The sequence below is a fragment of the Perissodus microlepis genome, chromosome 15, assembly GCF_051167445.1.
Source record: "Perissodus microlepis isolate ML-2025 ecotype Zambia chromosome 15, ASM5116744v1, whole genome shotgun sequence".
Classification (NCBI taxonomy): Eukaryota; Metazoa; Chordata; class Actinopteri; order Cichliformes; family Cichlidae; genus Perissodus; species Perissodus microlepis.
The window spans coordinates 5,241,448-5,267,523 of record NC_140475.1 but is presented as its reverse complement, the minus strand read 5'-3'; the positions used below and the strand labels follow the sequence as shown (position 1 = coordinate 5,267,523).

Here is a 26,076-nt window from a genome sequence, read left to right as displayed (position 1 = left end):
TGATTTCGCTTCTCCAGTGTAAGAAAAGCTTTCTCTTGATTTTGGTTTTACATTATTCCAAAAAACAGATTCTGAACTCCAATTTAGACCGGAGGAATTTAAACATGTTTTTCTTCCAGTTTATTGACAAAGGCAACAGTCCATGGATCCAGCTCTAAATAATAAGTCAATTTTTTTTTAATTCACTGTGACTTCATCATTTCTGGGAGGTGTAGTAGTAAATGGAAGAAGTGGAGAAAAAGAGAACTTCTGGCACCTTGTTCCTGAACACCAAACAGCAGTGATGACATATCCAAGTCCAACACTGATGTGGTCCTGTGCTGTACATCACAATAATGTGACATTTATTATCAGTGGGGAAAAATTACACTGTGTGTGTGTTAGAGAGAAATGGTGCTGCAAACTCTGGCATCTGTTTTATGTGTACTTCAAATTCAACGTATTTGTATATTTTCCAATGTTTGCATGAAGCATTTTGAACATATATAAGTACTTGTCTGTGTATATGTGCCACCTGGATATCAATGCCTGTCCACTTCGGGGGATCTACGTGGGTACACAGGTAATCCAATTTGATCTTTTACTTCACACATCTGCACTTGGCAGAGAATAACCTTTAGAAAACTTAAGCTTTAAGACTTTTCCAGCATCACATTTAGCTTTATTCATTTTCCATAAGAAGTCAAACTAGCAAAATAAAATAAATTCAACCAAGTTTAACAATATGTGATATGGAATAGCCTTTCTTATTATGTGAATGTCAATCACAACACAAAACTCAGAAACAATTGGAGATGTCACAATGCTTTATTATAATGCTTTTAATATTTCTTCCTGTTTACTTCACTCAATCAATCTTCTTTTGCAGCAATAATATATTCCAGAGAATAATTTATAATAATAAATTTATGACAGTTACACCCCTGTTTTGATAAATGTTTTCGTAAGTTTTAAGAACAGTAATTACACATCAATTTGACTAAAATGTGCGCTTTTTGACAGACTTGTTAATGTTAATGGTAATGTAGAACTGTGAAAAGTGCATTGTTTATGCTGCAGAGGGAGAGATATACTGGACATGAATGCTTAGTAACATCAGCCGTGGGAGGTTGAGCTCTATGAAAACATATATATTTGTCTTGTAGGCAGCACAGTGGTGCAATGTTAAGCATTGCAGCCTCCCGGCAAAAAGATCCTGTGTTTAAATCTGTTGGCTTTGTTGGGCCTTTCTGTGTGAAGTTCTCACTTACATGTGCCTAAATGCCAGGTATTAAGAGTTCCTCCCACAGTTGAAAGGCATGCATGTTATGTCACCTGGTGATTCCTGTCCTAAACGGTCATGGCAGATATCCATGTTATTCCTGGTAAAAGGGATTTTTTTGTTTCCACTCTCACCAACGCTCTTGCTCATATGGGGTCATGTGATTGTTGGGGTTTTCTCTTTTTTCTCTTTATTTTTGTTGGGTCTTTACCTTACAATATAAAGCGGCCAATGTTTTTGTGATTTAGCACAATATAAATATAGTTGAATTGAGTTGAATTGATTTTAAAAAGGCTATGGCTGAGAATATCAGTGGGAATGGTTGTCTGTCATTCTGTGTTAGCCCTGTGAGAAGTGATCTGTCCAGAGTATACCCCACCTTTTGGCCTGTGACAGCCATCATGCCCCAATTGAGAAAGCAGTTAAGACAATGCATGGATGAGTATTTATTTGCTGGCTCAGGTTCTTCTATTTACACTTCAAGAAAAATCTTGGTTATACCATCTTCTAATATCACTATTTCTTAGATTAATTGTATGAATTTTGAGTAAAGGCAATCAAGTGTAATTTTGAAATAAAAACCATGATTACTTGATTTCTGTTTGCTGAGGAAACAGAAATCAGATGATTATTGCTTTAGTTTGGAGCTGTATTGCTGTAACCACCTACGGTGCAGTTTTTTTCCTTCCACACAGAACACCCTATTTATGCCCAAAGAGCAGCTCATTTTACTGCTGGTATCAGAACAAAGCTCCTTTTTGTTTTAACCCCCTATGAGGTTGATCACTAATAACTTAAGTGCTACATATTCCATCAGTCCATTTCATAATAAAATGCACATTTGCTTTTTTATTTTATTCTGGCTGTAACTGGTTGTTGTGTTAAAATGTGTTGTTTCAAATGATATAATTTCTTCAATTACTCGCTATAATTTCCTGTATTCATTAATCAAGCTCTTCTGGCACAACAGTGATTATCTCATGAAGTCTGGGCCTTGTTTATCAGACTACAATGAGCAAAAAACTATTTTCTAAAACCTCAGAATGCAGAAATGAATTGTTTAGCGTGAGAGTATTTACATTTATTAAATCCTCACTAATAGATCATCATCCTCCAGACTGTTGTTTACAGGAAAGAAGAGGTACTGTCTAGCTTTCTAGCGCCATAAACAGTTTCAGGGTCTGATTTTGCATGACAGGACTGGCGCTTTTGAAGAGATTCCATCACGGCAACCTTTAAATGACGTGGTCCTCTGCTGTACATCACAATAATGTGGCATTTATTATCAGTGGGGTAAAATTAAACTCTGTGTGTGTGTGTGTGTGTGTGTGTGTGTGTGTGTGTGTGTGTGTGTGTGTGTGTGTGTGTGTGTGTGTGTGTGTTAGAGAGAAACAGTGCTACAAACTTGGGCTTCTGTTTTATGTGTGAACTCCATGTACTTCAAATTCAATGTATTTGTATATTTTACAATGTTTGCATGAAGCATTTTGAACATGTGCGTCTCGGTGTGTATGTGCCGGCTGCATGCCTGTGCCTGTCCACTTTGGAGGATCCACGTGGGTGCACAGGTAATCCAATTTGAGTTTTGGAGTCAGAGCACAGCACGAGTAATGTTCAATGATGTATGACCCATCCATTCGGTTGAGTTTTATTTCTAATGCTTTGCAACTGCAAGAAGAGGTAGATCTCATTCAGCTGGATGTCAGCCTAGTGGAGCCCCCAACAAAATCTGCTTTTCTTTCTTTCTTTTTACACATCTGCAGTTTTGTTAGGTGGAGAATAACTTTCAGAAAACCCAAAGCTGTAAATTCTTTCCAGCATCATATTTAGCTTTATTTTATTTCTCGGTGGCATAGTTTTTGTTAAATTGTGACATGTTATTTTTATGTTACTTTGCACTAATTAGCATTTTTTAAATAAGGTTTTATAAGATAAATTTTGAGTGCGCACCCCCCCACCCCAACTGATGACCATCATGGTAAAACTGAAACTTCACAAATCATCACAATTTTCTTTTCTTTTTTTTTTTATTTTTATTTTTTATCTCCATTCATCTATGAATAAAATTTTTATATGAATGTAAAAATTCAGCTCATATTCTCTTTCAGATGAAATCACATTTGGCAAGATGTGTACAAATATGCCATTACACATTTTTAGAAGATAACTATTGTTGAATTATTGCTGAAATATGAAGTTTCATTTAGCAATTGATGTGTACAGAAAACACTGTCAATCTTGTGTGGAAATAAAATTTAGAATTTTGCCAAACTGACCATGAGATTTCAGACAAAAGTAGCTGTTTCAACTCCCCAAACCAGCTTCCTAATATTCAATGATTGTAATTTTGAATTGATATGGAATATTGTTTCACCTTCCATTAAAAGTAAAAATACCAAAATAAAATAAATGGATATGGATAATGTTTGAAAATATGGTTGAAGTGATATGTAATAACCTTTCTTATTATGTGAATGTTAATCACAGAACACAACTCAGAAATTATTCTAGAAGTCACAATGCTTTATTATAATGCTTTAAATATTTTCATCCTGTTTACTTCTTGCACTTGTATACTATGTTGACCCTGAGAATGTCGATGTCAGACATGCCAACAATCTGGCCGATGGGAACGTTGGGATCGGGGATGGGAGTTAATGTTTCTGACTCTGTAGTAATTCCGAAGGCAGTCCTATAATTAGGAAGAATTGCAAGAGCCGATTAATTAGAATATATTTCTGTGAAAGAGAATTACATTTAATACATTTGACTTAAGATTGTGTTTTTGTTCAGGCTTACCTTCCATAGTGCATGACAGAGGAGTAATCATATTTAGTGTTGAGATTGTAAGAGTCCTTCTTATAGAAGTCAATGTAATAATCTGTAGAAGAAACACCAATAAGTTGACAAGATTAAGCAATGAATCCGATTTCAATTAATCATCATTTGAGATTTTTACCTTTTATGATGTTTTGCCAGTTGACTCTGATGTACTGGTCGCGGTCGCTTCGAGTGTGTTCATGGTAGAAACCAAGTGCATGCAGCAACTCTGGGTGATGCCATGCTGGACGCAGCCAAACCTCTGCAGTGACACCACCTGCATGTCTCCAACAGCTAAAAATGTAAACAGTAAACGAAAGCAGAGAAAATAATGTATAGAAGGCAGTGAAATTTGTCTTATCATCCAGTCTGTGAATGCTTCTTTACTGTTAGCTAATGATAAGGAATATTCTAACAAACAACATGGTTGCTGTAGTACTTGGAAAAATTAAAGCGTTATAGTTTATAATTTGCAGTACTTTTAGACAAAATATATTTATTTACATGTGACTGAAACCACAATATTCCTATCTTCAACCAGATAGTATAACTTTGACCTTCAATCAAATAGTAGTGCAGTAAATAACTTACCCATATCTTGGTTCAATGCTTAGGTATCCCCCCTCCGCTGTGCGTGGAATGAAACAAACACAGGTTGCTGTTTCAAAGCCCTTCATGGCCTCTAAAATGGTCTTGTTCTCACTCTCACCATCATCTACAGTTGTGAATAACTTAATCAGTGACGTAAGTGTTTCACCGGATAAATGATGTTAATGTGCTGTGACATGCATCACAGTTAAACCCACCATATTTATCACTTAGAACGTAAGGGATGTCAACATTCCCAGATGTGGGAATCAACAGGCTATTCCATCAACAGGAATAGTTTTTATTTGGGCATTTCATGGTATTTCTGTTTTTCAGGAGGAGTATATCTCCTTCCACCAGAAACTCTGTCGATCCTATAAAAATACATGAAAGAATGACTTTTTAGGCAATTGACAAAATAAGAAAGCGCTGTTTTTCTCCAATATAATGATTGGATACTCACCATTGTTCATCCTGAGGATGGTTGTGGTAATGTCCTCCCCAGAGAACTCTAATAAATGCAAGAAAAGAAGAAGTCATACAGCCTTGTTTTTACAATGAGAAAAGTGACAATGTGACAGTTAGTTATACGGAGCTACAACGAGGCAAAACCAGATTTGGTCACTTACCATTGTGACCAGCATGAGCCTGTGAAAATAATACAGAAAAAAATATAGATTTTTATATAGTTGTTTATAATGTTGTGTTACAGATAACGATAGGCGCCAATGTTATGGGAGATGCGACATCCATTAAAAACAGCATTTACAAGCAGGTTTAGTTTTTAGTTAGTACTTCCTTACATGGTCATGATGAGGCCCAGAAGCAGCAGCAGAAGAGAAACTCTTGTTGTAAGGTCCATGTTGGTCTTGATGTGCCAGTGGTGAAGGTGTCAATTGAGAGACTTCACTTGTCTTCCAACGAAGTGATGCTAAAACCCAGTCAGGGGTGAGCTTATATGCCCAGTGTCCAGGTGTGTCTGTGTACAGAGATTAGTGGTAGGGGTTCAAAAGGCTTTGCCTTAGACACACAACTGATTAGTGCCCTGTGTAGCTTTGCCCACTGTTTCCACACTGATAATCTCATTCTAAACTTATGCTATAAACATTCAGTGTAAAGAGTTTTCTGGCACTGCTTTCAAGTAGTAGTTTTTAAACCATTTACACACCTGAGAACTAAAGGCTGATGTATGTGTGTTTAAAATTGTAGTGTTGTTGTGAATCAGTTGTTTTTCTGCTTCTTCAGTTGGTGCAGATAGAGAAAAACACTTGCAGGTTTATGCTGCTCTGTTATATGTACTGTTCTACCTCCGGTAGTGTTTTCAGAATTTATGTATCAAAAGGTAAGGTACATATTGGAGTGTGATTCATTGTACAGCCCATCCAAGAAGTGTGTCGCAGGCAGCAGGTTTTATTAAAATTCTAACATTTTATTTTTTTATGCTACTTGCCGCTAATTTTTTTGTTTTTGTATATGATTAAAAAAATGTAAAATAACAAACTCGTGTGCAAAATGTTCAAACTGAAACTGAAAACTTTAGATCATAAACCAAAACAATGGTTCTCGCCGTACATTTTTTAGAATCAGCATATTTTTAATTGATGGTGTAAAACGGCAGTAATGGTGAGCTAGGTGGTTGGATAAATCTGATTTATATACGGCACAAGACAGCCTTCATCTTAACTAGAGACAAGTTAGTGTTTTTTAAATTTGGGAGAAAATAAAAAGAATGAAATACAGCTATACAGAAAACAAATGTCTGATGCAAATAAAGAAGACTATACCTGGAGAGGGTTGCAGTTGTATAAACTTTTAATGGGTTTTGGTACAATATACAGCATCAGAATAGAAGTGAAACTCTTATTTGACTGAGCAATCAATTGCCAGTCAAGAAAAAATGAATCAATTCTCTTGATTTCGCTTCTCCAGTGTAAGAAAAGCTTTCTCTTGATTTATATTTTATATTATTCCAAAACAGATTCTGAACTCCAATTTAGACCGGAGGAAATTAAAATGAGTTTTTTTTTCTTTAATTTTATTGACAAAGGTAATAGTCCATGGATGCAGCCCTACATAATAGCTCGAATATGTTTTTTTATTTCACTGTGACTTCATCATTTCTGGGAGGTGTAGTAGTAAATGGAAGAAGTGGAGAAAAAGAGAACTTCTGGCACCTTGTTCCTGAACACCAAACAGCAGTGATGACATATCCAAGTCCAACACTGATGTGGTCCTGTGCTGTACATCACAATAATGTGACATTTATTATCAGTGGGGAAAAATTACACTGTGTGTGTGTTAGAGAGAAATGGTGCTGCAAACTCTGGCATCTGTTTATGTGTACTTCAAATTCAACGTATTTGTAAGAGAACTTCTGGGACCTTGTTCCTGAACACCACACAGCAGTGATGACATAACCTAGCCCTTCTCTGCTCTATAGTACTTCTGAGTCTCTTCCTATGACACTATGTGGGCAGCCAAGGACAACAGTCAATGAGCAATATCAATTTATGTAATAGACTATTAAACAGTGCGCTTAACATTTAGACTTGCTACACTGGTGTTCAGTGGGAGTGTGTGCCAGGAAGTCCTCTGCCGTGATAATAGCCCTCTGAAATGAAACATGTTAGCCCGCTCTGCTGGCTCTTACTCACTCTTGCTTCTCCTCCTACAGTCGGTTCCCTGACCCCAACACAGGTGCCCTGCTTACTCTTCTCCTTTCACCTTTTGCTCTGAATACCACTGGATGTCAAAATAACAATTAACTGTTTTATATACTGCATTCATGTCGAGCATCACCTGTGAACTTCTCATCATGTATTGTTGCATGCAAGTGTTGAAATATCTAATTAATTTCTTCAGTTGTTTTCTCACTGGCTGGTTAATTTCATGTCTGACATGCAGCTGATGTTTTGTTTTGGGGTTTTTTTTTTTTTGGGGGGGGGTTACAACCCAAAGACTTTATAGAAGTAGCTTTCCGCTTGCTTTCCTCTGTCTCCTTTCTTGCCCTCTCCTTGTTCTTTATACTAGAGTCAATCTGTGATGGTAAACATTGTGTTCATAATAATTGACATTCAGACAAACAGGAACAATTACATCGAATATGAACACTGTCTTAATTGGTGTGTATTTCCAGTCCTGTAAGAGTCATGTGAAAAGTAAATTAAATCAGATGTCATTGTAGATTGATTAAGCCACAATCTAGTTGCACAGTCCATTCAGAGAATAACTGCGTCTGATGGATGACATGTCAAGTGCTTTCTTAGGCACATTTGAAACTGATAATCTTAAAGGTCTAGGAGAAGTAGCAGCAAAATAAAAAGACAGAACTTTTTTGTTTTTGGTCAGATGCTTTTAACATAACCGTGTCTGGTGCGTGTCTAATGGAAAGAGTTCACAGGAGCCAATACTGTGCAAACTTAAAATGAAATTCACAAGATGTGTTCAGCTGGTGAAACTTAATGGGATTGTGGACTTTTTTGAAGGAAAACAAACACATCACTGTCTTTATTGGTACCAGTTATAGTGTGGTACGTGCCTTGCTCAGGGGCACATCAAAACTGATTACGGGCGCGAGAAAAGTGTGACTCATTCAGTCTGCCCACCCACGTTTTCCCAGCTCGCCTAGAACTGATGATGTTAGAGAAGTAGTTGCAATCCCATTTCCCTTCCTTCAGGCAAAAGTTGCTGAGATAAACCCTTCTGTTAGCACTTCTGTGTAGATACTGTAATGCAATCATTTTTGAACTTTTAGAACATTAATGAAATAATTTAAAACATCTCAATCCCAGTGTGGAGAAACATATGCTAGATTTAACAGTTGAGTTTTAGCTCTTCACAATGTTCTGTAGGTTTCTGCAGTGTAGTGATGATGTTACCCTGTAGTTTGTTTTGTTTTTTCCTATAATGTTTTGGGTTTCTAATCTTACAATATACAATGCTTTGAGATGAATGCTAGTGTGATTTGGCTTTCACTGTCATATACATAATTGTACACTGTTTTGCATGAGTATTACAGAGCTGAGTAAACATAAAACTAGTGCTCCAATCTGCTCTGTTGTTTTTGAAGGATCATGCTTTGGTAAACTTTCTAAAATAAATGATTTAAAGCTGTAAATATCTTGATACAATATACAGTGTTGTGAAAATATCTTCAGCCACCCAGCATTTCTTTCTATTTTGAAAAAGCGAATGGGAAATAGGGATTTATTGAAATCACACATGTAAGTACAGTCCATGGGGCAAACACAGTTTTAAGTACAATTTTAACAAACAATTCTAACAGTATGGAGCATGACCAGCCTGAGCATCGCCTGAAATCTGATGGCCAAGCTTTCATGTCATTTCTTTAAGTAGTCTTCAGGAATTTTCTCGAAGGACATTCAAAGTCGTTCTAGGAATGTTGGCTGCAAGTTGTTCTGTTCTCCATCAAGATGATTCCACACTGCTTCAACAATGTTGATGTGCAGGTTCTGTTGAGGCCAGTCTATCTCACCAGTCCAATCCACTGTGAGTTTTTCTATCCAATTATGGTTTTATTGAATTGACAGTGTATTTAGAATTTTTGTCCTGCTGTAAAGTTGTCCAGTTGAATCTCTCAGGTCCAGTGTCAGTTCTTTTATTAGGTTTTTTCCCCCTAATTCTTAAGAATATGACTTTCAGATACTGTTCATTTGATGTTGATAGTTTCTAGGTCTGCAACTTTTTTTTGTCCTCCGTGGGCCGAGTTCCCTCACATTTGTGAAGGACCGACACACTGCCCAGCATGCCAAGATATGCCAAGGTTCCAGCTAATGACTCTTTAGGAATCACTTCATTGGTGTAAAAATAGTTTTTTAGATCTTTTGAATTGTGTTATCATTTGCATTTTTCATAGATTCAGCTAAAGGAAATATATGTTTCTCCACCAGGCTGCCAGTAACAAAATGCAAGATACAATTTGAAATTGGTTATTTGCAACATTGTTATGTGCAGACACATCCCTTGAGCTAGGTACCTTTTTTGTGCTCGTTTAGTGTTAAGTGGCATTGTTTATAAATGGTAAATGGCCTGTATTTGTATAGCGCTTTTACTAGTCCCTAAGGACCCCAAAGCGCTTTACACATCCAGTCGTCCACCCATTCACACACTGGTGATGGCAAGCTACATTGTAGCCACAGCCACCCTGGGGCGCACTGACAGAGGTGAGGCTGCCGGACACTGGCACCACCGGGCCCTCTGACCACCACCAGTAGGCAACGGGTGAAGTGTCTTGCCCAAGGACACAACGACCGAGACTGTCCAAGCCGGGGCTCGAACCGGTAACCTTCCGATTACAAGGCGAACTCCCAACTCTTGAGCCACGATCGTTTAGTGTTAAGTGGCTCAATAAACAAAAAACCTTTTCTGAAAATGGACAGGTACAAGTACTGGAGTGAAAATGAGTGAAAAAGCAGAACTTGGAGAACTATTGCTCTAAAAAATTACAACAAAGTCTTGCTCTTTGGAAGTACACTGTAAAGAAATAGAGTGGCTCTAGACTTTTGCAAGATGCTGTATATATGTATATGTTTAACTTTGTAAAGAGGTCTTGTTTTACTATTTGCATTTTACACCCAGTTCAACCCATGGACTGTTAGTGCATCAAATTACACAGTGCAGGTGTATTATATCCCAAGTCAAGATATTAGGAGATTTGTTAAACTTCTTGGTGGGTTACTTTGGTAAAACTTGCCATGTAAGCTCATGAGGTTGTGATGGTAGGCAAGGTATTATAGGTATGAATGAGGTACAAGATGAAAAGCTGCATTTGAAAGATCTTCTGCTACAGTACACATGTGGGACTGAATGAAGTGGGTTGGCCAGTCGTGAGTTTTTACTGCTTCAAACTAAATTATCCTAGTATTACACCTGCATACAGGGAGTGCAGAATTATTAGGCAAGTTGTATTTTTGAGGAATAATTTTATTATTGAACAACAACCATGTTCTCAATGAACCCAAAAAACTCATTAATATCAAAGCTGAATGTTTTTGGAAGTAGTTTGTAGTTTGTTTTTAGTTTTAGCTATTTTAGGGGGATATCTGTGTGTGCAGGTGACTATTACTGTGCATAATTATTAGGCAACTTAACAAAAAACAAATATATACCCATTTCAATTATTTATTTTTACCAGTGAAACCAATATAACATCTCCACATTCACAAATATACATTTCTGACATTCAAAAACAAAACAAAAACAAATCAGCGACCAATATAGCCACCTTTCTTTGCAAGGACACTCAAAAGCCTGCCATCCATGGATTCTGTCAGTGTTTTGATCTGTTCACCATCAACATTGCGTGCAGCAGCAACCACAGCCTCCCAGACACTGTTCAGAGAGGTGTACTGTTTTCCCTCCTTGTAAATCTCACATTTGATGATGGACCACAGGTTCTCAATGGGGTTCAGATCAGGTGAACAAGGAGGCCATGTCATTAGTTTTTCTTCTTTTATACCCTTTCTTGCCAGCCACGCTGTGGAGTACTTGGACGCGTGTCATGGAGCATTGTCCTGCATGAAAATCATGTTTTTCTTGAAGGATGCAGACTTCTTCCTGTACCACTGCTTGAAGAAGGTGTCTTCCAGAAACTGGCAGTAGGACTGGGAGTTGAGCTTGACTCCATCCTCAACCCGAAAAGGCCCCACAAGCTCATCTTTGATGATACCAGCCCAAACCAGTACTCCACCTCCACCTTGCTGGCATCTGAGTCGGACTGGAGCTCTCTGCCCATTACCAATCCAGCCACGGGCCCATCCATCTGGCCCATCAAGACTCACTCTCATTTCATCAGTCCATAAAACCTTAGAAAAATCAGTCTTGAGATATTTCTTGGCCCAGTCTTGACGTTTCAGCTTGTGTGTCTTGTTCAGTGGTGGTCGTCTTTCAGCCTTTCTTACCTTGGCCATGTCTCTGAGTATTGCACACCTTGTGCTTTTGGGCACTCCAGTGATGTTGCAGCTCTGAAATATGGCCAAACTGGTGGCAAGTGGCATCTTGGCAGCTGCACGCTTGACTTTTCTCAGTTCATGGGCAGTTATTTTGCGCCTTGGTTTTTCCACACGCTTCTTGCGACCCTGTTGACTATTTTGAATGAAACGCTTGATTGTTCGATGATCACGCTTCAGAAGCTTTGCAATTTTGAGACTGCTGCATCCCTCTGCAAGATATCTCACTATTTTTGACTTTTCTGAGCCTGTCAAGTCCTTCTTTTGACCCATTTTGCCAAAGGAAAGGACGTTGCCTAATAATTATGCACACCTGATATAGGGTGTTGATGTCATTAGACCACACCCCTTCTCATTACAGAGATGCACATCACCTAATATGCTTAATTGGTAGTAGGCTTTCGAGCCTATACAGCTTGGAGTAAGACAACATGCATGAAGAGGATGATGTGGACAAAATACTCATTTGCCTAATAATTCTGCACTCCCTGTATAGTGTGAAATTAGGCTGACTTTTTTCAGTTCAGTATATATGCTAATGTACACTGAAATAGGATTACTAGTTTTTGTTTTTGGTTAACATCCAGTTCTTCTCTCTCCTCCTTTAACTCTGTAAATGCCCCAGTCAGTGCATGCACGCTAGCTTAAGTTTTTCCATCAAATGTAGAAAATCCCCTAATGAGGCTTTAGGCACTGCTATTTTTCATCTCCATCATTTCACCAAGCTGTATTTAACATCACATGAAATAAGCACCCTTCAGTTAACAAGACTCAGTGGAAAAATTCATATTCATTAAAACTCAAAAACTCTCAGAACCAAATTAATTAGCACAAGACCGTAACAGTTTGTGTTTTGTGATATCGTACTGCGTGCCTAGTCAGTTGGTGGATTTTTGTAGTATAGCTAACTTGAACTAAAGAGGCATTTCCCCAGTCTATGCCGCTGATATTGGAAGATGTGTAGCCCATATTTCCAAGAGCATTGCTCAGTGAGAGATCTTTAAAACCCATTTCCTGCCTGGCTTAGAATAATGAGGTGTTAGAGCCTGCTGGCAGAGCTTAGCTGCACACCTCCCCAATGAAAAAGTTATGGATGATATACAATTGCAAATACACACACACACACACACACACACACACACACACACACACACACACACACACACACACACACACAAACCCACTTCACACTCAAAGACATGGACATATGCCCCCTGGAGGTGTTATGGATAGCTGCATATTGCAATGCCAGCCAGCAGGAAGCACTGTCAGCCAGTCTGCACTGTGGGCATTGATAGGACAATCAGTTCGCTCTGGAGCCATCACAGCCAATCATCAGACAGTTTCTTGGCGAGCTGCACCCAATCTTCAGAGGGTTGCCAGATCTCCTTTTCTCAGTGAGCTGTTGCTGGCTTACTACTAGCCAACCATAAAAAGAGCTGCTGCCTTGCGTCAGCCAATCGTGTGAGTGTTGGCCAGAGTTGGTCCTATCAACAGATAACTGCTGCACTGTTACAGCCAATCTGGGCTTTATCCTTCCCTACAGATGTCCGATTAGTGTAGTTTAGGGAAATCAAACTGCCACAACAGGCCCACTTTGCCAATGTGGCACCGTGAATGGAGAGAATAGTAAAATGGGATAGGAAAAGCCCACAAAGGCTTACTTAACCGTAATACTCTGGCTGTTATGTTTTAATGCTGTGTGGGTGAGTTTTTTATTTGTATTTGCAGCACTGTTGGTCACAAAATATAGTTTCATATCTCACTTTCTCTAATAATAATGTGAGCTAGCAGGTGCTGCTTAACTGTGGACGTCTTTCATTAATGAGATTTTAAATTTACCAGCATGTACTTGTCAAGGCCTATAAGTTTATTCCTCGTAAACCTGTTCCGGCATTCACGAGGCAAGGACGTGTTCACTGAACTCAAGTCGTGTCCATTTTAATGGCCCTATAACACATGCCAGCATCTTAAGGTGACAAAGCCATTAGATCAGATGATAGAACAGGGGTTTTTAGACCTGCCCTATCTTTTCTGCTTTCACTGCAAAATGTTGCAGGTAATGTATGAGTCTGTCTCGTTTGAATTTGGCCCTACATGGTTATGCACATTCATGTTAATCCATTCCAAGTTTGTTTCAGACCATTCAACCCCTTCTTCAGCACAGTGGCAAAACAGTGCTAACAGCACCTTTAATCACTGCTCATGCAGGAAAACAAGCATTTTTTTCACTTAGGAAGACATAACATTTCCTCCCCAGCTTTTCAAGAACATTCTAAGAAAATTCATCAGATGCTTGTTTGGTAAGTATTGCCTTAAATTTTTCTGTACTTGGCTTAGGGTTCACACACTCCGGCATCAAAAACGTTTGCTTTAATTCAGAGTTGAGCAAAAATTCTGCCATGGATACAAATTTTGGTGATGTACATTGAACATGACACATAAAACAAACGGAAACGGGTTTTGTAACATCATATTTGCAGAGGGATGAGGAACTGAAAAAAAAATATTTATAACAATCAAAAGGATTGGGAATTATTTAAAAAAACATTTTCTTTAATATAGGTGTTAGTAATTGCTTTATGTGTTGCTATTTGTTTCATTCAGATATACATGCACACGCCATCATCCTTAAGTAAGACTTATATGCATCTGTTATCTCCTCTTTCCTTTCTCTGTTCACAGTTGGTGTGGTTGAGCCAAACACTCTTCTTTTGAATTTTCAGATAATCTGTTAAAAATTTCCTTTATAATTCATTTAATGTATCCGTCTGTAAATTAGCACAAAAAAAAAGAACCACTGCACTTTAACTGATTCCAAGCTGATGCCTCCTAATTGCTGGATTGACTATTTAGCAGTTCAATTTCCTGTCATAGATAGCCCAGTTTGTGCGAGACATTTATCATTAAAAAATTACCAATTTACTAATTACAATATTTGCAGATTCATTTTCTGTTGCTTAATGATTTCAGTATCACTCAGAAGCTCAACTTGCAGAACAGTTTCTCATTGAAGAACTTATGTAGCAAATCTTGGCGTCTAAGTCTTTCATGCTCAGAGTTTTTAATCAAATTTAAGGGCTGTAAATTTAAGATACTGGGTTTCTGCTGGATGTATGCCTGTGCTAAACAGAGTTAAATTAAAAATTACAACACATTAGGTAACTTCTCATCACTGTATACAGAGAACAGGCATAGCTGTCTTTTTTTCTCCCTGCACTAACTGATAAGTTTCAGCACCACAGACCAAGAAAGTACCATCGCAGCACTGCTTCCAGCCAGACACCACGCAACGTCTAACAGTGTTAGCCTCAAATGTTTGGCTATTTTCGAATAGCCAAACATTTCGAATACTAATCCCTTCAAAGTCAAACATCAGATGTTACCAGCCTCATTTATGTCACTTCCTGAAGATGGCTCGCATGGCATAAAGCTTGCACAAACATAATGGCTGCAGCTGTATGCAGTCAAGCTCCATAACCCCTGCTGTGAAGTGCTGTAATATGGGAGCAAAGACGAATCTGTCCTCTAAATTTCCCTACCTTCACCCTTCATCGTCATCTCTTTTCTCTCTCTTCCCATCTCAGCAGGGCTTTGGCAGCTTCACACTGGCCTAATTTTAGAGTAACAAGATGTGTGTATACGTGACTCAGTGTGTGCTTGCATATGTGTTTTAGTGTGTGTGTGTGTGTTTTTTATGTATGTGTTGCCTAACTCCAAACGAAATCTCTGAGGGCTAAAGCTGTGTGTTCTGTGTTCCTGTAATGATCCATGTCCACGGACAAACGGACCTCTCAGCCGTTTTAATGAGATGTCTCAACTCGCGTATCTAGCTCAGTTTGTTCTCTTGTGCCAAAAAAAGACCACTTAACATCTCTATTCAGTTTAATAACGACTGTCTTCTTTTTCCGCTGAACTGGACAAACGTGTTTTCTGTGGTGCTGCAAACTTTGCACCGAAAGATTGTGTTTGTTTTTTGCCCCGCAGTACACACTGGGATAGATGATCTGCGCCAATAGTGTGAAGCCAGATCTATACAGAGTCTCATTTACAATAAGAGTGGAGGATGAAGACTCCATGCGAGTGCATTACAGTGTGTAATCAATACGCTCTGACAACATCTGATGTAATAGTATGCATGTGCTGCTGGCAAACCATTTCAAGACCTTACACACATGGATGACCCCATGGATGAGTTGCTTCTCAATTATCCAGCAGCCAAGCCTGGGTGCAATGTAAACTTGCAGTTTCAAAAGGCACGGGAGATGCACAGAAAATAATAGAATTAAATATGTGTTGCCTTTGGCAATGGCCCATGTTTACTTACTCTCAAAAGTAAAACCCACAGAATTTATTCAGATATAACCAGTGGCACTGTTGTGCATCACCTGAGAGAATTTGAACCAAGTCCAAATTTAATAATGGATGTGCTGTATAATTCAGTATCACCTTCTTGTATTTGGAAAGCTCTATTTGCATAACTATTCAATGTAGAATTCTTATTCGAACACTTTCTTAGTTATAAATTATTAACCTGACAATCTTAAAACTGCACTAATCAATATTTAAAACCAATAATTCACATTGTTGTATGTAAAGTAAGAGTAGTCCCTTCCAATCAGAAACCACTCTGTATTTGACACTGTCAGATACTTTTACCCCACAGCTTCACCGTTCTTATTAGCCTGCTGGTTTCCAAAGGCAGCGCACAGCTGTTCACAAAACAAAAGAAGAAGAAAAACACTGATAAAGCTCATTGTACACTGCTTATTCACATAAAACATCAAAAAGCTGAATTAAGCAACTAGTTGGGGTACAAAGTGGAACATTTGGCTGCTAAAAGATGTTAGAGTGAATATTTGACTAAACATTTGCCAGGTGGCTTGAAGCACAGAACCCAATGAATGCTAATACTGCATTTCCACATGTCAGTATCCCACTGTCTGTAGACTGCAAATAGTCAGAAAGTGTTGCTTTATAGTCTTTTGGAGCTAAAGCAAAAATGTTTGGTGAGGCAGTGAACATTTTGAAGTGGGAAACACAAGCATTCCTCTTATAGCTTTAGAGTTCAATTCATATATGTACATTCTCATATATTCAAATACAAATATATTTGGTTTAATCCACATGAGGGTTTTTCTACTAAATATACTGCTAGTAACCCTTTTTCATGCTGTGTATGTTATGTAACTGAGTCAGTTTGCTAACTGTATGACCTTTATACACTTGTATATTCACTGTCTTAGACAGAAAATACATTTTATCGATTTACACCCCGGTACGCAATATACACTGTTCACCATGGTGACTCTTGAGCAGTACAAATGTTGAACTTGATACAGTAGTTGTTTTCATACTTGATGTTGTACTGTTCTTCGGTTTAGCACGTGTATAGAGGTCTTGCATCTTGTGTGAAAAGGCTCCGGTCAAACTGATTCCATTAACATGCGGTTTTAATGGAGTCTGCTGAAAGCATGTTAGACTGTATTTTTTAACGGTAAGTGTTGGCTGTAGAGTATTTAAGCAGTTTTACAAATCTTCTTTTGAAAAGCCATTGTTTTTGGCAGATATGGCAAATGTGAACTTATTTGTGCGTTATCACTAAGCTTTTGATGTTGGCATTGTGCAGTGTTGTCACACAGCTGAAATTGCCTTTTCTTCCTCAACAGTCCTTTTAAAAGCAACAGAAAGTGTATTTCCGGTGGTGCTAGCACAGAATATATAATGAGTATTTTGTGATAACAAAACAGTTATTTCATGAAATTGTTACTCCATGCATATTGCATATGTTTTTCTCCTCCTGTTTCTCACTCTGTGCTGTTTTTCTCTTTTTGGATCTCTCATTCTGAGAAGGTGATTACAGAGCCAGAAAACTAGCAGGATATGGTTAGTGTTCCTCAGGGGTTGGTCTGAGGACATTAAGCCCACAGTGACAACGAGCCCCAGCTGTTGGGAGTTTTTTCACATTCATTTGTTTGTCAAATTTAGAGTCTCGACTATTGCCAAGAACTCCCTCTGCCACACAAGCACTCCAGAACTGTGGTGACAAGGCTGCTTTTAGCCAAATCCAATTTAATCTCCACTAGCGGTACTGGATAAAGCCGTCTCCATCTCCCCTAACTGAGGCTAAGGCAGGCTAGTTATTCTACTGTATGATGCTCATTAACCACATAAAGACACAACACAAACTTGAACGCACACACAAACACTCTCAGGTACAGGCGAATGTGAAGTGAGAGTACTAAACTAACAGTTTAACACACACAGTTATATGTGGCGAAGCTTCGTCTCATTCTCTCCTCCTACTTTTCTGCATTTTCTCTCAGTATTGTGTATTTCTGCAGCAGGGGAAATGATGTCACTTTTATGGAAATGAGAAACCAAAATGAAAAAGAGATTCACATCTGAGACTCCTGCTTCTACCCTGCAGGTCCACTGCTTTTCTTTTTTTTTCTTTAAACTAATAATTACCAGGAAGCTAGTGTGTGTGTATGTGTGTGTGTGTGTGTGGGGAGTTTGGATGTTTGTGCCTGCAGATGGTTAGGTGGATGGGGATAGTGAGGGGGAGTAATAATAGAGGCGGAGATTTACATTTATGCAAATTTCACATCGTGACACAAAGGTTCAAGACAACATTTGCTCAACATGCGCATCAGTGCTGTTTAATCACAAGTGCATGTGGTGCACATAAACAAGCCATCTTAATATTATACTTTTTGTTTGTGTTTATTATACTGATATTTCTTGTACACACATGCTTTGCTGTGGAGCAGCCTACAAAACAAACACAGTGAGGAAATAATATTCCAATATTATACAGAAATAAATGTTATTTACTCTTAATGGTATCATTTTGTGTAATTACTATTTCAAATACTTCTAGTTCATTTAGTGCACCATACAGCTATACTTCTGGAAAATGGTAGAATGAAGTGTTTTTTATCACCCCTAGTGGGGGTTATGTAACAGTGCTTCAACAAGTGGATCCTGTTGTTTTTTTATGATGTGCATGTTTGAAGAAGAATTTGAAAATGTATATGAAAGGATGTCACAATATCAGTAGTTTAGTAGTCAGTACCACTGAACTTCCATGATTCTCAATACCATTTAATATGACAAGTCCAAAATAACGATGATGGCTAAATGGATGATGGCAGCTGCTAATCTTCTGAGCATTGCTCAGCTCAAGTAATTGTAAGGTATTTCTCAGAGACGGCCGCAATTCCCAGCCAATAACAGCAGCACTCCAGATTATGAACAGTTTGATGACATCATACAATAAAGCTGGAACATAGCACTGCTTCATCTTCACATTTATTTATTTATTTATTTTTTTGTGTGCAGGTCTAGATGACTGATTTTAATATGCTTAGATTAAGTGTCCAGTTTCAGGTTTAAAAATACTCTGTAGCATCTTTTTGGTTGTTTTTAAATTGTGTCTGATAAGCTTAATCACTAAAGCTGTTTTCACACACGCCCTTTAGCTGTGAACTCTTCTCAACATAGTGGAGCTGCAAGAAGGAATGTAAATGTCCAATTCAGATTGAAGATTAAACAGTCTTTAACCTGCCAGCTCTCTAGTAAAAAGTGTAACGGTCTGGAAAATTCACAGTGAGCGAGCAGGTGCCAAATGTCCTGCTTCCTGCATGCTCAACCCAAGAAGCATCCTCACATCAACCAAACAGAGTAGAATATGGTGAAAAAGTCTTTAACAAGTCCTCGTTGCTTTATATTTTTCTATGAAAATTGAGAAACAGGTTCAAAGATTCATTTAAATGTGCAAACATACATGGAAATACAGTATAAAAGGCAAAAACTACTTTGTATAATTCTAACTTTACACAGCCTGAACTCTCTTGAAAGAAAATACAAAGCTCTTTGTTACATTCTCTGTCAAGATGATGCTGAGGTCCGGGCTCTGGGGAAGCCAGTCCATGACTGATAGTCTTCCATTATGTGTTTTTCTGTCCAGGTATGCTTTTACTGCACTGGCAGTGAGTTACAGCATTGCCATGCCGAAAAATGAAGCCGTTGCCAGTTAGATGCTTTCCAGATGGTATTGTGTATCAAGATGCGTCTTAATGATAACTTTTGTTGCTTGCAAAACTCCAGCAGGCACCATTAATTATTACATCTGTAGGACTTCAAGTTGCAGCAGAGCGTTTTGTGTTTTCCATTTCTTAGAATTATGAACTTAGTGTTTCTTCTCCCACTAAAGATAATTAGGCCTTGTTGGTTTGGAAACTAACTAAGCAAAACTAAATTAGCTGAAAATGAAAGATTAAATTGAGTTATCTTTGTTAAGCTTTAGTAAACATTAGCAAATTGGACCCTCGCTAGTCCGAACAATGTGTGATCTGCAGTTTCTTACTGCGGGCATGTTCCATGCACTTACTGCTGAATACGACATAATGTGATGCATCTAAATTTGAAGTTTTTACTGAAATTGACTTCATTTGCTTTCTTAGGCGCCTTTATTTAAGATGTTTACTTACAGATTAAATATACTGTTGCACATATGACACTTTATACAGCTGTACATAACATGTCAGGCAGTCATAATAATTACACATATAAGATGCAATCTGTAATTCAACCTTAGCAGCACACCAGTCTTGGTTAAATAACAAGATTTAAAAAAATGTGTAAAAGCTGCATCTATCCTGTAAGGCAAAATTGTTGTTCTCCATTCAAAGCATGCAAGGAGGTAGATAGAAACGATTAGACAGGCCCTTTATAACATACCATTTGCAGTATATAAGACATCATCTTTTTCCATGTAATGAACTTGTATGGGATGTAGTTAAGAATTAGAGGGATATAACCTGACACTTCTGACCCGCTGTGGTGTGTTCAAAGCTTTGTCTGTCTCCTGTTTCCCTTCAACCAGCACATCTTTTATCTCAGACCTGTCAGTCCACTGATGTCTCACTTTGTGAAGCCCCGGCCCTAATTCCCACAGCATTAATGTCACATTGCCCATTCCTAAATATCTTTTCTAAGTATATGAGTAGTTACTGTTTGTAAAGTATCAAGTGGCTTTCACGAACACAAACTGAAAATTACGTTGTAATGACAGTGATTTTAGCTCACGCTTTGGGCCAAACGATTTGAAAAAGCAGGTCTTAGCTGTACAAGGATATTTGTCACTGTTAGAACATTAGGATGCTCATTATGTAAGCTCAAGAGACGGGTATTTGCTTTTGTGGCTGTAAGCCTGGTGTTGTCTGCATAAAGAACGAGTGTGTGTTTATGCGATTGTGTATGCAGCTGTTGCGGTAACTGTGATAGGAGCTGAAGATCATTAATTATGGGTGTTTCCCTACTTTCCTCCAGGTCTGATAGTAGCCTATGCTAGAGAGATACTGGTTCAATGGAGTAAATGCCATTAGCACTTTGTTTAGCTAGTACCCTGGGGTCTTGTTTCTAAGCCTTTTTTCTTTCAAGTGGCAGCCTTGCGTGAAGCTCCCTTACACTGAGCCTATTTCTCAGACCCTTATTCCCCCCCATGGAATTCAGCACCAGTGTGTCCAAATTGAGAAGGGAAGACAATGAAGGGCAAGGAAAAGAAGGAAGGCTTCATGCGTGCGCATTTAGCACCTGTATCAGTGCACATCACCATGTGGCATTTAGACAGGCAGGACAAGTGAGAAGGAGCATTAAGCCAACAACCTGGATGAAACAAACAGCATGGCTAGTATCAGGGAGGGACGAGTGGTTAGTGCATGGCGAAGGATACACTGAGACTCCCAAAGCAGTGTTAGGGAGGAGTGGCGATGTGCTCATTAGCATTGAAGCCTGGGTAGAGGTAGAACTGACTCTGCTGCTGGGGCACGCTCTGCCTAGAGAGGCCCACACAGGAAGCTGCTCCTCTAACATGAAAGGCAAGCAACAGTCTGAAACTCCTCGTGATTTTTCAGCATGAATTTTTTTTTTCTCCCCCTTCTTTTTCACCATTTTGTACTCCTCCTCCTAATGATACTCCGTATCCGCTCTCTAAATCATCTCATCCCAAACCTCTTCACTAATCATGTAAGTTGGAGAGGAATAAATGCTTAACAGATGCTAGTATTGTCAGGGGTTGGTTACATGCAACTGCATTTTTTACAGCTCAGTGGAAGTGAATATTTTGAAGTGGTTTACCTAAGATGACTCCTTCCTCTGCTCAGTTTAACCCCCATCGCGTATGCACCACTGTCTGTTGGTGTGTGCAGAGACCAAAAATCCTCTCACCGTCTCACAAGGGTCAAATAAATGATGGAGAGAAACACCAGTGAGGTAATTACAGCTGTGAACAGACAGCTGTGGGTAGTTTAATTTGCTCATATTGCAGTTTCCGGCATTTTTATATCCCTGATTAGATTGCATTAGGAAGTTATGCGGAAAAATGAATGTGCTACATGATGAGTTCGGTTCCAAAATGAGGTACGCAGTAATTTAAATATGGACACCCACTCTCCATATGGTCTAATGGCAGTTTTTTTTTTTAGCTGGTATTAACATTTTGTGAAATATTATGCTTTTCTGAGTCAAAGTGTTTTCCAGAAGTGCACTGATACATCTTTTATTTCTTTTTTTTAAGTAATCATTTTTGTAATAAAACCCTTCTTCCATGTAATTACACTGAGTTCTAAATTAATTCTGATATCTGATGGCACGGAGGATAGGGGAGATAGTGAAAGATATTTTCCAAGATTACTAGTTCTGTGGCATACCATCAGTATTTTGCAGATGGTCATTACTGCTGCCTGTCTGATTGAAATTTGACGTATTTTATTCGGTTACTGCTTCTGCCACAGCTAACGTACAATACCTCCCCAACCTTTCTAAGAAGCTTCAGTTCAATTCAGGTGCATTTATATAGCACCCAATCACAACAACAGTTGCCTCAAGGCACTTTATATTGTAAGGTAAAGACCCTAAAATCAAAAACAAAGATAGTTCTTCCCTGAGCGAAGGTCTTTTAAGAAAATTCTGCAAGTAACTCAATCAATCACTGGCCCAAACAAAATCATACAAATTTTGTGCAATAGTACTGTTAGGCCTGTATGTCTTTTTGGCAGACTGGTGAGCCTAATCACACTGAGCAAAGTAACAAAAAAGCAATAACAAAAAAAAAAAAAGAGAGAACACGGGCGATAGATGTTGTTTATATGCTTAAAGTGGGTCATTTTACACTGTTGCTAGGTCGTTGCTAGGTAGCAGGATGGCATCATAATACATCATGCATAATTCAACATTTGTGGACTTAAATTAAATGTTGTTTTGGTGAAACAAAAATGATATGATGCTTTTATAAAGTGTTACAGTTGCATAAATGCTCAAAATACATGATTTAAGCCTGTTGCCGAGTGGTTATTTAGCGACACAATGTTGTCACAACCTCTGATATAGATAAGAACCTTTATGGGCCTACCTGTGTGCCAAGTTTGGTTGCTCACCCCTGTGACTTAGAGAGAAACAAAGTGCTACTACTGCCAGTCCCCAATAATTAATAGGCAGCTTTTAAAATGCTAAGCCAAGGGGAATGCTATAAAAGTAGTGTCACTTCTTTTTGCAATTCTTTTACCTGTCTCTAGTTATTTGTGTGCTTGGTGCAGTGTAAATGTGTGCACAAAGCTTTGGAATAGCCTTGTTATAAGTGAGACAACCTTTTAATCAATACACCATCTACTTCACTAAACTACTCATTCCTTCAGAAACGACCAGAATGCTAACACACTTTGTGCTTTTTCCCCCCCAAACAGCACCTCCTACGGTCCGCATTATACACTCGGGGCACGCCTGTAATGTTGAAGAGGAGAGGCACACCGAGAGAGTCTACACCATACGAGAAGGGGAGACCCTGGAGCTCACCTGTCTGGTGACAGGTCATCCTCGACCGCAGGTAGGAAAGTCAGCGCCTTTTCATCTGCCCTTAACCGACAGCATGGGAAAGAAAAGATAGTTGCACATGCAAATCATGGGGCGGTTTGTTAATTTCTACCATATCTCTGTATCCATCTCTCCTCTCTGCAGAAAGCTCTCTTTTAAATCTGTATTAGCATCAAAGCTGCATACCACATAAGTCTGCACTAAACCAGCTTAAAAGTTTAATCCTTTAATTATTAATGGTTTCGTTTGCTTTGTGCACCTGTATGCTGATAATTACAGCTTCCAAGTAAAATGAGATTGCAGAAAACAGCAAAAACATCTGCCAAACGAGTGAGAAACAGGCCACAGTTAAAAGACTCTGGGTCATGTGAATGCACATGGGTTCTCAACATCTGAGAGCAAGCCTTCCTCACATTCTTATTTACTGTTGTGATGTGAACTAATTAAAAAACTTTACACCTTTTTTCTCTGATGAAAATAAGCTTATAATTAGTTTGTTTTTTTGTGCTCACTATGTATTGTTTGTAGTATTCAAATCTAGAAATATACAATTAAAAGTTTAAAAAAGTAAGCAGATGGAAAAAATAAGGTCTCATCTGCTCTTTTAGACTAAATGTGAGGTATTATGAGCCACATAGATACATAAAACAGGTCTGCTATGAATTACTTGACCATGACATTTTGTTCTTATTAACCCAGTAGGTCACCCTAACCTTTATTGTCTTTTTATTACATGTTGCTTCTGATTTGAACAAAGACTTTTGCAGCTGATCAAACCCACACATGTGCAATAAGACTGCTATATGTGCAATTCTTTTTCTGACAAAGTTGTACTTTTGTATTTTCTTACTCAGTTGTATATAGCATTTGCATTTTATTTTATTCTATTGTATATATTATTCTATTTTATTCTATTGTATATAGTATTTTATTTTATTTTATTGTATTCCAGTGTTTTCTAATTTCTGCTACATAACTTTGCACTTTTACTGTAACGAAACAAATTTCCCACCTGTGGGACTAATAAAGGTCATCTTTTATCTTATCTTATTTGCTCAATAACAAAAATTTTACAGAATTTCCAGAAACTCTGGACGGCAAAACCAAAACACATATGGTTTTTTTATGTTTCAACTGAAAAGGTGAGGCTCCTTGAATAAGACTGTTTCAGGCACACTGTTCGTCTCTTTCCGTCCCCGGGAGGGGGTCACAACTTTGTACTCATCATCTCTGTCTTTCCTCTTAATTAGAATTTTTGAAAAACAGAGCAGAGCGAGGGAGTGGGTGGGAGTGTAGCGCGAGATCAAAAGCTATGCAGGGCTGTGGCAGGAAAGGCAGGATCTCCTTTGAAACAGAGTCATTATGAGACTCATGCAGATCCCCTGGCACAGTGGGTCTCGGCTGTGTCTCTCTGGACTTTGGGATGTGTCAGCTTTGTCCCCCCTCTGGTAGTGGCATGGGACTGGGGACAGAGCACAGTCATTCTGAGTGGTTTAGGAGGCTGAGGTGGTTATCTGGAATGGCAGTAGACCTAAGGCTGGTTTTGTGATGTTGCAAGAAAAACCAAAGTGTATGTGACCTCATCGGAAACAGACTTGCAAGTTAATACGGCAGTAACAGCCCATCTTTTCGTTAGAATTAAATATTAATCCTTAGAACGTGTTCTGAGCCTTTCTTTGCCCCAAAGTTCCACATTTTAATTGAGTTGAGTTTCTCTATCTTTCAAGACCAATGCAGGGGGAAATAATCAGTACTTGCAAAGGTTGTACTTCTTTTTTTGTGTCCTGTCTTGATACTTTACAAGTGTGCAAGTTCAGACAGACAACCAGTGCGAACAGTTCTTTATGTGTGCGTGAGTTTGCTTTCTGTGTCTTTTGTATGTACTTCTCTGTGATACTAGCAGATATCGTCTATACATATTTCCACGTTTAACTCTCACATGATTTACTGTATATCATATAAATGATCTTGTTTTTTATGAAACATGATGATAGGTATGATTAGGGATGGGTACCGGTATCCAGTGCCATGATGGCACCGGTTCTGACATAAACGGTAGTAACCAGACCGAAAAGCAGCGCACATTTCGGTGCTTTATTTCGGTGCTTTTTTTTTCCTGAGCTGTGATACACTTTAGATTCTAGCCAATCATTTTACGTTTCCGAGGATAGTAGGCGGGTCCAGGTACGTATGTTCTTTTAGAGCAGAGCTACAGATTAAAAATGCCCAAGGAGGACCGGTCAAATGTATGGCTGTACTTCACAGCAAAATATGCAAACTCAGCAGCCTGCAACAAGTGCTTTAAGCTGATACTGTGATACTGTCAAAGGAGGTAACACCTCAAATCCGATGAAACACCTGGCGACGCATAGCGTTTTTTTTTAAAAGCCGAGAAATGCGCCGTATTTGATAGCTTGCTGCGAGACCTCACTCCGTGCACATCTACTGCGGGTGGGTTGCCAGTTATCGGACCCGGAGCAACATCCCCCAAAAACCCGAAGAATAGAGTCCTGGCCCCTAGCCCTGCCAGTGTAGCAGAAATGATGACGGATGATGATGGCAGCA

The 26,076-nt window shown here is 38.7% G+C and overlaps 1 protein-coding gene and 1 pseudogene across 4 annotated transcripts in view; one reads left to right on the top strand and one right to left on the bottom strand.

Annotated features, from left to right (window-relative positions):
- The window catches only part of LOC146371479 (MAM domain-containing glycosylphosphatidylinositol anchor protein 2), a 194,748-nt gene that overhangs the window by 45,827 nt on the left and 122,845 nt on the right, over positions 1-26,076 (top strand). For all 4 annotated transcript variants that reach the window (XM_084953559.1, XM_084953558.1, XM_084953561.1 and 1 more), the window contains exon 2: positions 23,385-23,524. In XM_084953559.1, coding sequence (XP_084809685.1) covers positions 23,385-23,524 — 140 coding nt within the window. The remainder of the gene's footprint in view (positions 1-23,384; positions 23,525-26,076) is intronic.
- On the bottom strand, positions 3,818-5,531 carry LOC146371480 (low choriolytic enzyme-like; annotated as a pseudogene).